We start from the raw sequence: 13,747 nt of genomic DNA, 5'->3' as shown, positions 1-13,747 counted from the left end.
ACTACAGGAAACGTTTGACCTCTGTAATTGCAAACAAAGGCTACTCTACCAAACATTAACATTGATTTTCACAGGTCTTGAAATACTTATTTGCAGCAATAACATACAAATAAATTATTTAAAAAAAAAAATCATACATTGTGATTTCCGGATTTTTTTTTTTTTTTTTTTTTTTTTAGATTATGTCTCTCACAGTGGACATGCACCTAAGATGAAAATTTTCAGACCCCTCCATGATTTTAAGTGGGAGAACTTGCAAAAATCGCAGGGTGTTCAAATATTTATTTTCCTCACTGTGTGTGTGTGTGCGCGCGCGCGCTTCATTTTAGGATTATTAGTAAAATTAAAAATGGACGGGAAGATTGGACGTGACCAGGGCATTAAGGCATGTTGAGATACAGGATGTCGCTTCAAGCAACACCAGTCTGTATCAGGAGTATGGAGCCAATAAAGGATTTTTTGAACGTATATGACCCACTAGTGGTGGAGGAGATTGGAAGAGCTTAGCCACCCTGCAATTTGGGCCTCTGTAGTACATCTAAACATGTTCCTGGGCTTCTTGCCACCCCATATGAATGAAATAAAAGCCCTATCAATATATTTAAAGAAAGATTTTGGAAGATAGAGTGGAATACATTGAAACAAATATAGGAATCTTGGAAGCACACTCATTTTGATACAGTTCACTTTTCCTATAAAGGACAATTGAGTGTTTTCTATTTTATTAGACCTAATTTAACTTTCTCAAATAGATGACAATAGTTTTCTTGATAAAGGCACTGCATGTCTCTTGTAATTTAATGCCCAAGTATCTAAAGCCATTTCTAGACATATGAAATGGCAAGACGCCGTCCTGTATTTGAAGAGCCAGGTCAGTAACAGGGTAGCATTTATTCTGGCTAAAGTTCAGTTTGTATCCTAAAAAATGTGCGTCATCCCTCCAAAATATGGACAGTATGAGGTATATTCAAAACAGGGTCAGCGATCCACAGCATACAGAGTCCTTAAAACATGTTTAAAAGTTTAGATAAGTTCTTGGAGAATTTTTTAAAGAACACTATTTGATACCCATCTGGGCCAGATGTCTTACCATTTTGCATTGACATTATTGCGTTGATGATTTCTGTGTGTTGTAATGGGAGTTCAGTCTCAGTACATTGTGCTTATAGAAGGGGCCTGGAGGTTGTTAAAGAAATTTCCATTACATTACTGTCATTTGTCATCTGTGATGTATACAAGTTCATGTAAAATGAGGTGAATGTGTCATTAATTTCTCCTGAGTCAATTGTTAATTCACCATTCATTTTCCTTATTTGTAGGATTTGCTGAGCAGCTGAGTGGCTCTTAAGTTGATGAGCTAAAGAGCCCAGCTTTGTCACCATATTCATAAACATATCCCCTTGATTTTAACAAAAGCCATTCAGTCTTTTCAGCTGATAACAAATTAATATTGTGTTTGAAGGTCTAATTTTCTTTTATAGCATTCACAGGGAAGATGAAATGAGTATTGAGCACCCACCACATTATTAATTTAATAAGATCTTCCTGTTTAGATCTATTCATTTATTCATTGTGGCAGAAATGATATAAGTCTCTCCCCTGATTACAGCTTTCAGGGTTTCCCAAAGAAGCAGAAGAGGAAATATTGTCCTTTCGGTTTGATTTTATAAAGTCATCGATTTTCTGGGATATTAGTTCACTGAAGGCACTATTAGATAGTAAGTGTTTGTCAAATTTCCAAGGGGGGGTGCGTTCCAATTTATAAAGAGGAAATTCAAGATCCAACACAGGGGCATGATCTGATTCAATTATGGTGAAATATTCAGCTTTCCTAACATAGGGAAGAAGGGTTTGAAAAAATAATCTATTCTAGTATATGAATGATGCATCGGGGAAATGAAAGAGAAGGACTTATTTTGTGGAAATAAAAAGCACTAAGGGTCATCACTCCCTATTTGGTCCATAAAAGTTGCAAGCAACTTAGCCATCTTTGAAGTCTTCATAACTTTGAGGGTAGAATGATCCAGTGCAGGATTATTTACACAGTTCAGATCAGGGCCAAAAAATAATTATTGAGAGGTTAAATTTGGTATTGATGAGATAATTTTTGTTATACAATCCTCATCATCCCAGTTTGGGGCATAGATATTTACCAAAACAATGAGCATGTGAAAGAGGGGCTCAGGTACCATTACAAATCTTCCTTGTGGATCTGAAATAGCAGTGGTTGCATTAAACTGGCATATGCTTATGCATCAATATGGCTGTTCCACGTGTTCTAGTGTTTAAATTTGAATGCAACACTTACCCTATGCAGGCTTCTGGAGAAACGCAATGTCACATTTTAAGTATTTAAGGTGAATAATATTCTAGCTGTTTTTGCAGGCCCATTTAATCCTTTTACATTCCAGTTTATGAACGGTGCAGCAGCATTTCTTGAATTTGTATTATCTACCATGTTCAACGAAGAGTGGTAATATAACAGTAACAACACAAAAAATAATTGGTTGAGACAGAACATACACCTTCATAGACATTGTTTCTAATTACAGGTGAAAATAAGATTTGCAAAACTCTAGGGGTGTCCCTTCCTTTAACCCAAACCCACTTTAACAACATTAAAAGTCAAATTAGAACTCAGTCTATACTTGTCTCTCTCCCTGAAGCAAGCTGCAAGCTATACACTATATCTAAACACTTCTGGTAATGCAGCCTCTGAAACGTACTCAGGAGGGCACCCAGTGAGAACCTTGTCATATTTAGGTTGAAAAATAAACAGAGTGGACTACAGCAATAATTTTATGTCTGTATAATGGTTGAGTTACATAACATCTCCAGAGCAGATAGTCCCATATGTGTGAGGACACATGAATTGAAATAGAAAATGGATTGCTTGTACAACAGGGATTTTATTGATGAAAGCTTATATCCAAAATTGTCCAGCTTTAAACATTAGTCAGTGTCCGTATCATAAATCAGGAGGATGCGACCTTCTCATCATAAAACCTCTGAGCTTTAATCAGGCTAGACTAACATCAGCACTGTGTCAGGTACATGACACACAGTCAGACCGGGTACAGCAGTTGAAACGTGATGTTCTTCTGCTAAAAGGGCTTTCACCCCATTGAACGTGGCCCGTTCATAGCAAGTACTGTGCTGACATCCTGATACAGTCCAGATAGTGATATCCTGATATTTCAGCTCATGATTTCGGGCCCAGCGCAGGACAGCCTCTTTCTGTTGAAATGTGGACAAGCAGACCAGGAATGTGCAGGGGGATTTCCCATGGCCGGTCCTGAAGGTTGGGGTCCAGTGGACTCTCTCCAGTTAAGGTGGTGCAGGAAAGACTTTGGGTCCCATGACTTGCATCAATAACTCTGACATAAACTTGACCTGGATCTTTGCTGTGGTGATGCCTTCGGGGATGTTTACTATAGGGACAGTGGTTCTCCGGAACAGTTCTCAACATCGTCCAATCTGTCCAACAGAGACTGGTTTGGGGTTTGAAGCTCCATTGATGGTCAATTCTGCTGCTGCTAAACATTCAAAATTGTCCCCACTTACAGACTCAGGTTAGGCATTTTTGAAGAGAGTCCAGTGTTGTTTTAAGTGAATCCAGTGAGGCCTGTAATGGTTTAATAGCTTCTTGGGTCAAGAATGAGATGTCATCCCGGAGTGAGGTCCTCTGTTTTGCACATTCTGAAGACAGTTGGTCCATAGCAATGGGCGTTGCAGCTGCAGGTTCTTCAGGTGTCATTGAATCTTTGGTCGATGTCGATGGGTTGCTAGCTGCAAATGATGCTAGCTTTCCTGGAGCCCCTGTGGCTGCATGTGTAGCTGTGGTACGCGTGGTGTTAGTTGATTTAAGGTTCTAGAATACGCTATTTTGGTAGATGGACACATACACAAGTCTCAAAAGAGAACTATGTAGGGTTCTGAGAGAGGGTTAGGAAGATAAGAGAGTAGCAAAAAAATGAACCAGGAGTTCTCTCGAGTGCGTCCTCTTCCTACATCTCACAACTGGAAGTTCTTTACATTATTTAACAAATACAATATACACAATGCTTAATGAAATTAAAAGGTAAACATGTAACTTAGGTGTAAATTAACATGATTCTTCTTACTCCTTTTCACATGTTCCTCTTCTTCCTCATTTAAATGCTTCTTGTCACAGTATTTGTGTTTTTCCAGGCATGGTGCTCTGTCCTACAGTAGGGACAGTAAGCCGGTCTTGTTCCACAAATCTTCACATCGTCATTTCCTTGTCTCTTAGGGGCCACAATCGCGTCATAGCATACAGCCGCCCTGTCTACTTCTGCCTGTGCTGTGGCCTCATTTGGCTTCTCCACTACAGCAGTCAGAGGATCACTTCAACACGTTTCACGCTCTATGGAGTTGCTCTCACCAGCTCGCTAATACTCGCCTCTGCAAGGGACCTTGTCATAGGTAACGCTAAGTGGTGCAAGTAGCTGTTCTTCCCTGTGGCATTTATGTCCAATCGGGTGAATTTAGTACTGCAATTTCCACAAAAAAATCTGGTCTGTTCTTTACAAGTGGGAAATGAAGGAGTAAACTATATGTATTTGAAACATATATGTATTCAGTGATCTGAGTTGAGTTCTCTCCATTTAAAAAAAAAAAAAAAATCTGTCTAGATTTCCAGGTGGAAATCTACATTTTTCATGATAAAGCCTTTATTTTAATAATATTTGCTACATCTTAGACCCATGCCACTTTACGTGTGTGTAAACTCATGTTAATAGCCACAGTGACAGTTTCTGCCATACACATCATCTAAAAACTGATACACGTGGAAAAGACTGGAGTTTAAGAAGGCTGGTAATGTATATGTTCCATGTCGTTTGTGAACCATAGCAAAATGAGGAGGAAATTTTTATTCATTTGGAAGTTTTTAAAGTTCTGACATATGACTGCCATTTCTGGGAGTGTTTCCAGCATCAGAATGGAGTTCTAAACCTGCCAAGGCTGCTCACAACTTTGCAAATTACTTTATCTTAAATGGGTTATGGTTAGAACAAGAGTCTAGGTTAGGGTATAATTCTTGGAAAATACATAAAAGTTCAGAAATTTGAACAATATTTGCCTTTCAGGACCACCGTTTTGTGCATTTCTGGGAGTCTTTCACAGTAACACAATTCCGTGTGGTCCAGATCCCATTCTGGAAGAGTTTAGATTTGTGGTATTCCCAGTATGTTCTCTGCATTTTGTAAATTTGAGCTGTTCACAGTATTGACATGTTCCACTCATTTCGAACATCTGGACTATTCCAAAATGGGAACTGGACCATATCAGAATTCTGCTACTGCACAGGACTACCAAAAGTGCACAAAGCTGTGGTGCGGAAGCAGACATATGTATTTACCCAACTTCTGCCCTAAGACCAGTGGTGGGCACAGCTAACCAACAAGTTAGCGTTGATAACTGCTAAACCGCTAACTGAAAAGTTAGCTTTTATAACGATAAACTGATAGGAAATTTAGCGTAATCTACAGCTAACCGATAACCACTAACTTTCTGTATTGACTCCGGTACGCTGTCAGCTACTGACAAGCCATTTTTTTATTTAAGCACCGACAGTGCTTTTGAGTAGAATCAAAGGCCATCAGAAACCCAACACAATCAATGTATGTATGACACATACAACTCCAATTCCAATGAAGTTGGGACGTTGTGTAAAATGTAAATAAAAACAGAATACAATGATTTGCAAATCCTCTTCATCCTATATTCAATTCAATATACCACAAAGACAAGATATTTAATGTTCAAACTAATAAACTTTATTGTTTTTGTCAAATATTTGCTCATTTTGAAATGCACGCCTGCAACACATTTCAAAAAAGCTGGGACAGTGGTATATTTACCACTGTGTTACATCACCTTTCCTTCTAACAACACTCAATAAGTGTTTGGTAACTGAGGACACTAATTGTTGAAGCTTTGTAGGTGGAATTCTTTCCCATTCTTGCTTGATGTACGACTTCAGTTGTTCAACAGTCCGGGTTCTCCTTTGATGTATTTTGCACTTCATAATGCGCCATACATTTTCAATGGGCGACAGGTCTGGACTGCAGGCAGGCCAGTCTAGTACCCGCACTCTTTTACTCCGAACCCACGCTGTTGTAACACGTACAGAATGTGGCTTGGCATTGTGTTGCTGAAATAAGCAGCGATGTCCCTGAAAAAGACATTGCTTGGATGGCAGCATGTATTGCTCCAAAACCTGGACGTACCTTTCAGCATTGATGGTGCCATCCATCAATGTGCTGGTAACAATCTGGATGGTCTTTTTCCTCTATTGTCCAGAGAACACAACATCCATGATTTCCAAAAACAATTTGAAATGTGGACTCATCAGACCACAGCACACTTTTCCACTTTGCGTCGTCCATTTCAAATGAGCTCGGGCCCAGAGAAGGCAGCGACGTTTCTGGATGTTGTTGATGTATGGCTTACGCTTTGCACGGTAGCTTTTAACTTGCACTTGTAGATGTAGCGTGAACTGTGTTAATGACAGTGGTTTTCTGAAGTGTTCCTGAGGCCACGCAGTAAGATCCTTCACACAATGATGTTGGTTTTTAATGCACGTGTCATGGACATTCAGTGTTGGTTTTTGGCCTTGCCGCTAACGTGTAGGAAGTCTCTGAATGATTATATTATGGACTGTAGATGGTGGAATCCCTAAATTCCTTGCAATTGAACGTTGAGAAACATTGTTCTTAAACTGGTGGACTATTTTTCACACAGTTCACAAAGTGGTGATCCTCGCCCCATCTTTGCTTGTGAATGGCTGAGACTTTTGGGGATGCTCTTTTTATACCCAATCATGACACTCACAATTAGTGTCCTCAGCTCCCAAGTGCTTATTGAGTGCTGTTAGAAGGAAAGGTGATGTAACACAGTGGTAAACATTACCACTGTCCCAGCTTTTTTGAAACGTGTTGCAGGTATCCATTTCAGAATGAGCTAATATGTGCACAAAAACAATACATTTTTATCAGTTTGAACATTGAATGGCTTGTCTTTATGGTGTATTCAGTTGAGGATTTGCAAATCATTGTATTCTGTTTTTAAATAACCTTTCACACAATGTCATAACTTCATTGGAATTTTGCTTGTATGACAGTTAGATGCTATTTACACTTACACTGCCATCCAGTAGATAGTGATGTTCTATGCATTTTGGGTCAAAATGTCATACAGTCGCTATTCCGTGCGCTGTATCAGTCAGACTTAAACAGAATTTCAGTTTTTGCAGATGCCTTTTTTTTTTTTTATATACAAATAAAAAATACATATTTACAAATACAGATTTATTTGTAAAACCAACACACACGTTAACTAGTGTGTTGTTTTTTGGGGTTTTTTTTTTTGTTTGTTTTTTACAACCAACCAGTGATGAGGAGGCTCAGTTCCCATAATGCCCCTGGGCATTGAGTTTTAATGCTCAGATATTTAGAATGAGAGCATTACTTTTAAACTAAAATATATTTGTGATATTTGCACTTTGTAAAAAATGACATTTAACCGTTATAGCGTTATAACGTTATAACTAAACCATCTGGAACTTAGTTTGGTTTTAAATCAAACCATAAATCAAACCTGCTTTGCTTTTCATGACTTCTGTCTCATGTCAGGGGCTCTGTATGCTGTCAATGAAAATGATTTTTTTTTTTTTTTGTAGCAGCCAGCCCCCTTCTGCTGGGGTCGGGTCGGGTTGGGTTAAGACAGCTCCTCACAGCTGCCTGACTGCTGCAAAACACATAAGAGAAGAACTAGCGTGTGAGTTTAGGGTTTACAAATGTTTTTGACTGTTCGACTTTACTTACTATGCCAGCAAATAAAACGTTAGTGGACTAAAAATTAGCGAAACTAAATTTAGCAGAACCTCATTGGTCTACTGATAGTTTTTGAAGTTAGCTGAAAAGGCAATCTGCTAACAAAAAAATTAGCTTTGATAATTAGCGGTTAGCACATTAGTGAAACAGTGCCCACCACTGCCTGAGACAGACCCTTATGATAATCCTAACCCCTGAACTATTTAAGACAAAATAAACTGTGAAGTTACTAGGTAGCTGAGACGGGTTTTGAGCCTTGTTCTGACACCAGAGCACATTCCAGAAATGTCATATTTTGGAGCAGTTCACATACTGCATGGAACATATACAACCCCTGCAATAATTATGAAATCACCGGCCTCGGAGGATGTTCATTCACTTGTTTAATTTTGTAGAAAAAAAGCAGATCACAGACATGATACAAAACTAAAGTAATTTCAATGGCAACTTTCTGGCTTTAAGAAACACTATAAAGAATCAGGAAAGAAATTGTGGCAGTCAGTAACGGTTACTTTTTTAGACCAAGCAGAGGGAAAAAATATGGACTCACTCAATTCTGAGGAATAAATTATGGAATCACCCTGTAAATTTTCATCCCCAAAACTAACACCTGCATCAAATCAGATCTGCTCGTTAGTCTGCATCTAAAAAGGAGTGATCACACCTTGGAGAGCTGTTGCACCAAGTGGACTGATATGAATCATGGCTGCAACACAGAGATGTCAATTGAAACAAAGGAGAGGATTATCAAACTCTTAAAGAGGGTAAATCATCACGCAATGTTGCAAAAGATGTTGGTTGTTCACAGTCAGCTGTGTCTAAACTCTGGACCAAATACAAACATGGGAAGGTTGTTAAAGGCAAACATATTGGTAGACCAAGGAAGACATCAAAGCATCAAGACAGAAAACTTAAAGCCGTATGTCTCAAAAATCGAAAATGCACAACAAAACAAATGAGGAACGAATGGGAGGAAACTGGAGTCAACGTCGGTGACCGAACTGTAAGAAACCGCCTAAAGGAAATGGGATTACATACAGAAAAGCTAAACGAAAGCCATCATTAACACCTAAACAGAAAAAACAAGGTTACAATGGGCTAAGGAAAAGCAATCGTGGACTGTGGATGACTGGATGAAAGTCATATTCAGTGATGAATCTCGAATCTGCATTGGGCAAGGTGATGATGCTGGAACTTTTGTTTGGTGCCGTTCCAATGAGATTTATAAAGATGACTGCCTGAAGAGAACATGTAAATTTCCACAGACATTGATGATATGGGGCTGCATGTCAGGGTAAAGGCACTGGGGAGATGGCTGTCATTACATCATCAATAAATGCACAAGTTTACGTTGATATTGGGACACTTTTCTTATCCCATCAATTGAAAGGATGTTTGGGGATGATGAAATCATTTTTCAAGATGATAATGCATCTTGCCCATAGAGCAAAAACTGTGAAAACATTCTTGCAAAAAGACACATTGGGTCAATGTCATGGCCTGCAAATAGTCCAGATCTTAATCCACTGAAAATCTTTGGTGGAAGTTGAAGAAAATGGTCCATGACAAGGCTCCAACCTGCAAAGCTGATCTGGCAACAGCAATCAGAGAAAGTTGGAGCCAGATTATGAAGAGTACTGTTTGTCACTCATAAGTCCATGCCTCAGAGACTGCAAGCTGTTATAAAAGCCGAGGTGGTACAACAAAATCTAGTGATGTGTTGGAGCGTTCTTTTGTTTTTCATGATTCCATAATTTATTCCTCAGACTTGAGTGATTCCATATGTTTTTCCCTCTGCTTGGTCTAAAAAGTAACACGTTACTGATCTGCACACAATTATTTTCCTGATTTCTTATAGTGTTTCTTAAAGCAGAAAGTTGCCATTTGAAATGACTTTAGTTTTTGTGTCATGTCTGTGATCTGCCTTTTTTCTACAAAATTAAACAACTGAATGAACATCCTCCGAGGCAATTTTGCCAGGGGTTGTATAAGCATGTGGCATAATTTTTTTTAAAAAGCTACATTTTGTCAAAATGACTATAGTGTAACGTTAGATGTGTCTCCTTACAGTCTTCACCTCTGTGTTTTCCCGTCATCTTCTTTGTGGGGCTGTTGCCACAAGTCAACACATTCGCCATGTATCTCTTTGAGCAGCTGACATCCATGTGTTTGGGGGCAACGGTGAGTAACTTGTAGTCCCACAGCCTTATTGCAGAAGTGATTTGGACTTCTACATGATGAGACAACAGGCACTAGTCCACACTCGTCATATATTGTCATATTGCTAGCTTCATTAGACGCTGAAGTGGCAGATTGCATTCTGTCCAGCCTTTTTGTCCCAGCCTGCTGCATTGAGCGTTTGTTTCTCTGACGTGTTCATATGGTCTCTGCAGCTTCCACCAACCTTCTGTCAGCTCTGTACAGCGTCCTTCGCAGCGTCATCACTGTAGCTCTGCTCTACGGGCTTCTGCTATGGCGCTCTGAAGGTGAGAGGAAGGTCAATGACACTGTCTGAATATAATCTAGAAGCAATATCATCACAGATACAGTACTGTGCAAAAGATTGTGACACATTTTCTGTGCCTCAAATGTCTGTCGATGAAAATGTGAACACAATAGTTTTTTGGGGGGTTTTTTTTTTTTTGGAAGAAATGTAAAATAATACTAAATCTGCTACACTTGGTAAAGTACGGTATTATTATTATCATCTCTACTTTAATGCCCATACTGTACAGCACCATGTAAAAATTGCTATAAAAGTGTCACAGTATTTCTGTTTTAATGTTGTAGGAGCATCATTTTATTGTTGTATATACTCATTGTGTTTGTTCCTTTGAAGGTCAGCCTGAATTTCATGTCTGAGTGGTAGATCACAAACTGAGTTACACACATTCTCTTCAGAGTGAAGGTGTAGTGAACTTTATGCCTCAAATAAATGACTATCTACAAATATATAGTCCAAGTCAGAATGATTGTCACCTTTGACTTTTAAGTACAGGATTTAAGATATCTTTACAAAAAACCTATACAAATGAGCCAGTTTTGTACCATCAAAATATTTTATAAAATGACCAGAGTTAATGGACAACAACAAAACACAAATGCTTTCATATCATGAAATAAAAATAGACATAAAATGTGTGCGTCATCAGTTATGCAGCTTCATGGTGGAGTGGAACACAGAAGGATTTTTTTTTTTTTCTTCAAAATATGTAAAATTTCAGCTGCAGTTTGCCAGTGGACATATGGGAGATGACGCTAGATTATTTTGTTTTTCCTTCTTTCTTATAACAAAGTTATGTGTTGTAAGTTTCCCGTTTTTTCATTCACATCCTCATAAGATGACGACTCCTTTCTTTTTTTCTTTTTCTTACTGTATATTTGTCTCTGCACATCATCCATCACAATAGAGTTTAAATGAAACCATGAAGATATACTTGTAGTGACAGTGTTGAGCTTTGATTCAAGGGATTTAACCTTTTAAGGATTACAGCCATTTTTAATACAGTTCCTCATTTATGCATGCTTATATAATTGGACAAACTAAATATAAGAGTAATTGTTCATATAAATTGTCATTTTTACAGCCAGTTGTCTTTCAACAAGTGAGGGGAGGGACACATGAACATTTCCATGTTACTGAATATGTCTTGGAAAATACAAATTATTATTACAAATTATTATTGTATTAAAAAATACAAACAGTATGATAGATTTGTCTGGAATAGGCAGTCCTCAAAAACTGAGAAGGAGACCAGTGAGGAAGCCACCAGTACACATGCTTCTTTGGCTGTGATTGGAGAGAGTGTACATAGGGCTACTATTTTGTGTGTTGCACAGTCCTTCAGACCTTCACGGTGGACTGTAACAGAGAAGGACTTCATTGTGAGAAAATGGATCCCGCTGATGCTCAGTTTGCTTTCTGATAAACTGTAGCTGACATTTCATTTCTTCTTTTAAAGTAACCCCATTTCTTGGTGACACAACAGGAGAAAAAAAAGAAATCCTCACATTTAGATTGTCCAATTACTTATGGCCTGTGAGAATGGAGGAAAGCATACAAAAATGTAATTCTTAAACGGTTAGCACTGTATTCTTTGTTAAACCCCTTGAATTGAAACTAAATGTCTACACTACAAGCACATCTTGATGATTTAATTTAAACTCCATTGTGGTTTTGTATAGTGGTTAAATTGTGTTGCGGGGATGCATACTTGGAAAGTAAACTGTTGGTAAATAGTAAACAAAAGTGTGTGTGTGTGTGTGTGTGTGTGTGTGTGTGTGTGTGTGTGTGTGTGTGGTGTGTGTGTGTGTGTGTGTGTGTGTGTGTGTGTGTGTGTGGTGTGTGTGTGTGTGTGTGTGTGTGTGTGTGTGTGTGTGTGTGTGTGTGTGTGTGTGTGTGTGTGTGTGTGTCAGGAGACCTGGGAGGCTCATCACATCCCAGTGTTGTTTTCTGTGTTCTGTGGCCTCTTGGTGGCAGTGTCGTACCATCTGAGCCGGCAAAGCAGTGACCCTTCTGTCCTCATGTAAGTTCAAAGATGGCATCAACCTCATTTGCTGCTTTGGGTGTTTTTATTGTGATTTTAAATTCTTCTATAAAAATAATTCCAACCCTGCTTGACCAGTGTCTGCTACACAGGAGTTTGGACTCGTACACTTGCGCAAGGTCATCTCATGGTGTTTGAAACCATTTAAATTCCTGTTTTCTAGCTCTTTGATCCAGTCCAAGTTTTTGCCCAGTTTGAAGGACAAGGATCCAGAGGAACCCCTGTCAGAAGTACAAGACCCTTTACCAGACAAGCTCAGGGCCTCAGTGGTAAGTAGATCATACCTGCAGAAGCCAGGATGAGATATTTGTTCTCAAATTGTGATTGTATTTAATAACCATCCATGCTTTCTAATGATTACATGCATTTTCAGTACATCCTTGTAAGTGCAGATTTATTTTTGAGCCCATCTCTGTTTTTCACTTGTAGAATGAGCGTCTTCAGTCTGACCTGATCGTCTGTGTGGTGATTGCTGTTCTTTATTTTGCCATCCATGTCAGCACAGTGTTCATTGCGCTACAGGTAACTTTAAACATTTTTACTCTTGTGAACATGGGAACTCTAAAATACATGTTTTATGGAGAGGTATGTGCATAAATTGGCACACTGAGGAAAATGAGGGAAGACTTAATCACGTTAGGTATAAGGAATTTGATGTTGACCAACTGCTGAGCACTACGATTTTTTTTTTTATATGAGACATGTTAATGGCTAAAGTAATGAGGATTATTTCGATGTCTGACATTACATATAACACGTGTAGTATTATGTACATTTTTACAAAGTACCTAGTTGCCATTGTGTACATATGTCTACATTTGCTGTCAATGGCAATAAACAATTAGTTTATTGCCATTATAAAGTGCTGGAAATATTAATTTTTTCACATATTCATCATAATTATGCATTGTCATGAACCATCAAATAGTGCTGTTGGCATATCTACGTATTCTAAAAGGCCCACTGTGTTTGGAAATATTCATTTTCATGGTCACATTTAAATTGCTTGACCTCAAAAACCTACATTTTAGACACTAAAAGTAATGTTCTAGGTCTTATAGAAGTGAAAATATAACATGATATTGATTTTGGTGGCCATTTTGAATATTGTCCCCTTTTGTTGAGAATGTGTGAATTGTATTGACATATTTGAATTCCATTACCCCAGAAACATAGGTTTGGACATCAAAATTAATGTAGGTCATATAGAAGTGAAAATATACCATATTATTGATTATGGTGGCCCATCTTGAATATCACCCCTTGTTGGAGTTAGCCCGCTCTTTGAAAAAAATTATCCTGGCCTAAAATCTCTTTTTTGGCCCTATTTCAAGGAATCTA

The 13,747-nt window shown here is 38.4% G+C and overlaps 1 protein-coding gene across 1 annotated transcript in view; it reads left to right on the top strand.

The window, feature by feature from the left end:
* The window catches only part of pcnx1 (pecanex 1), a 123,798-nt gene that overhangs the window by 67,663 nt on the left and 42,388 nt on the right, over window positions 1-13,747 (top strand). The window contains 9 exon segments of the mRNA XM_034159965.1: window positions 4,275-4,446; window positions 9,930-9,937; window positions 9,939-10,011; window positions 10,014-10,040; window positions 10,253-10,326; window positions 10,328-10,345; window positions 12,276-12,385; window positions 12,570-12,675; window positions 12,836-12,928. Of these exon segments, the coding sequence (XP_034015856.1) occupies window positions 4,275-4,446; window positions 9,930-9,937; window positions 9,939-10,011; window positions 10,014-10,040; window positions 10,253-10,326; window positions 10,328-10,345; window positions 12,276-12,385; window positions 12,570-12,675; window positions 12,836-12,928 (681 nt within the window).

This window comes from Thalassophryne amazonica, chromosome 19 (assembly GCF_902500255.1).
Source record: "Thalassophryne amazonica chromosome 19, fThaAma1.1, whole genome shotgun sequence".
NCBI lineage: Eukaryota > Metazoa > Chordata > Actinopteri > Batrachoidiformes > Batrachoididae > Thalassophryne > Thalassophryne amazonica.
This window is presented reverse-complemented; position numbering and strand designations above follow the sequence as displayed.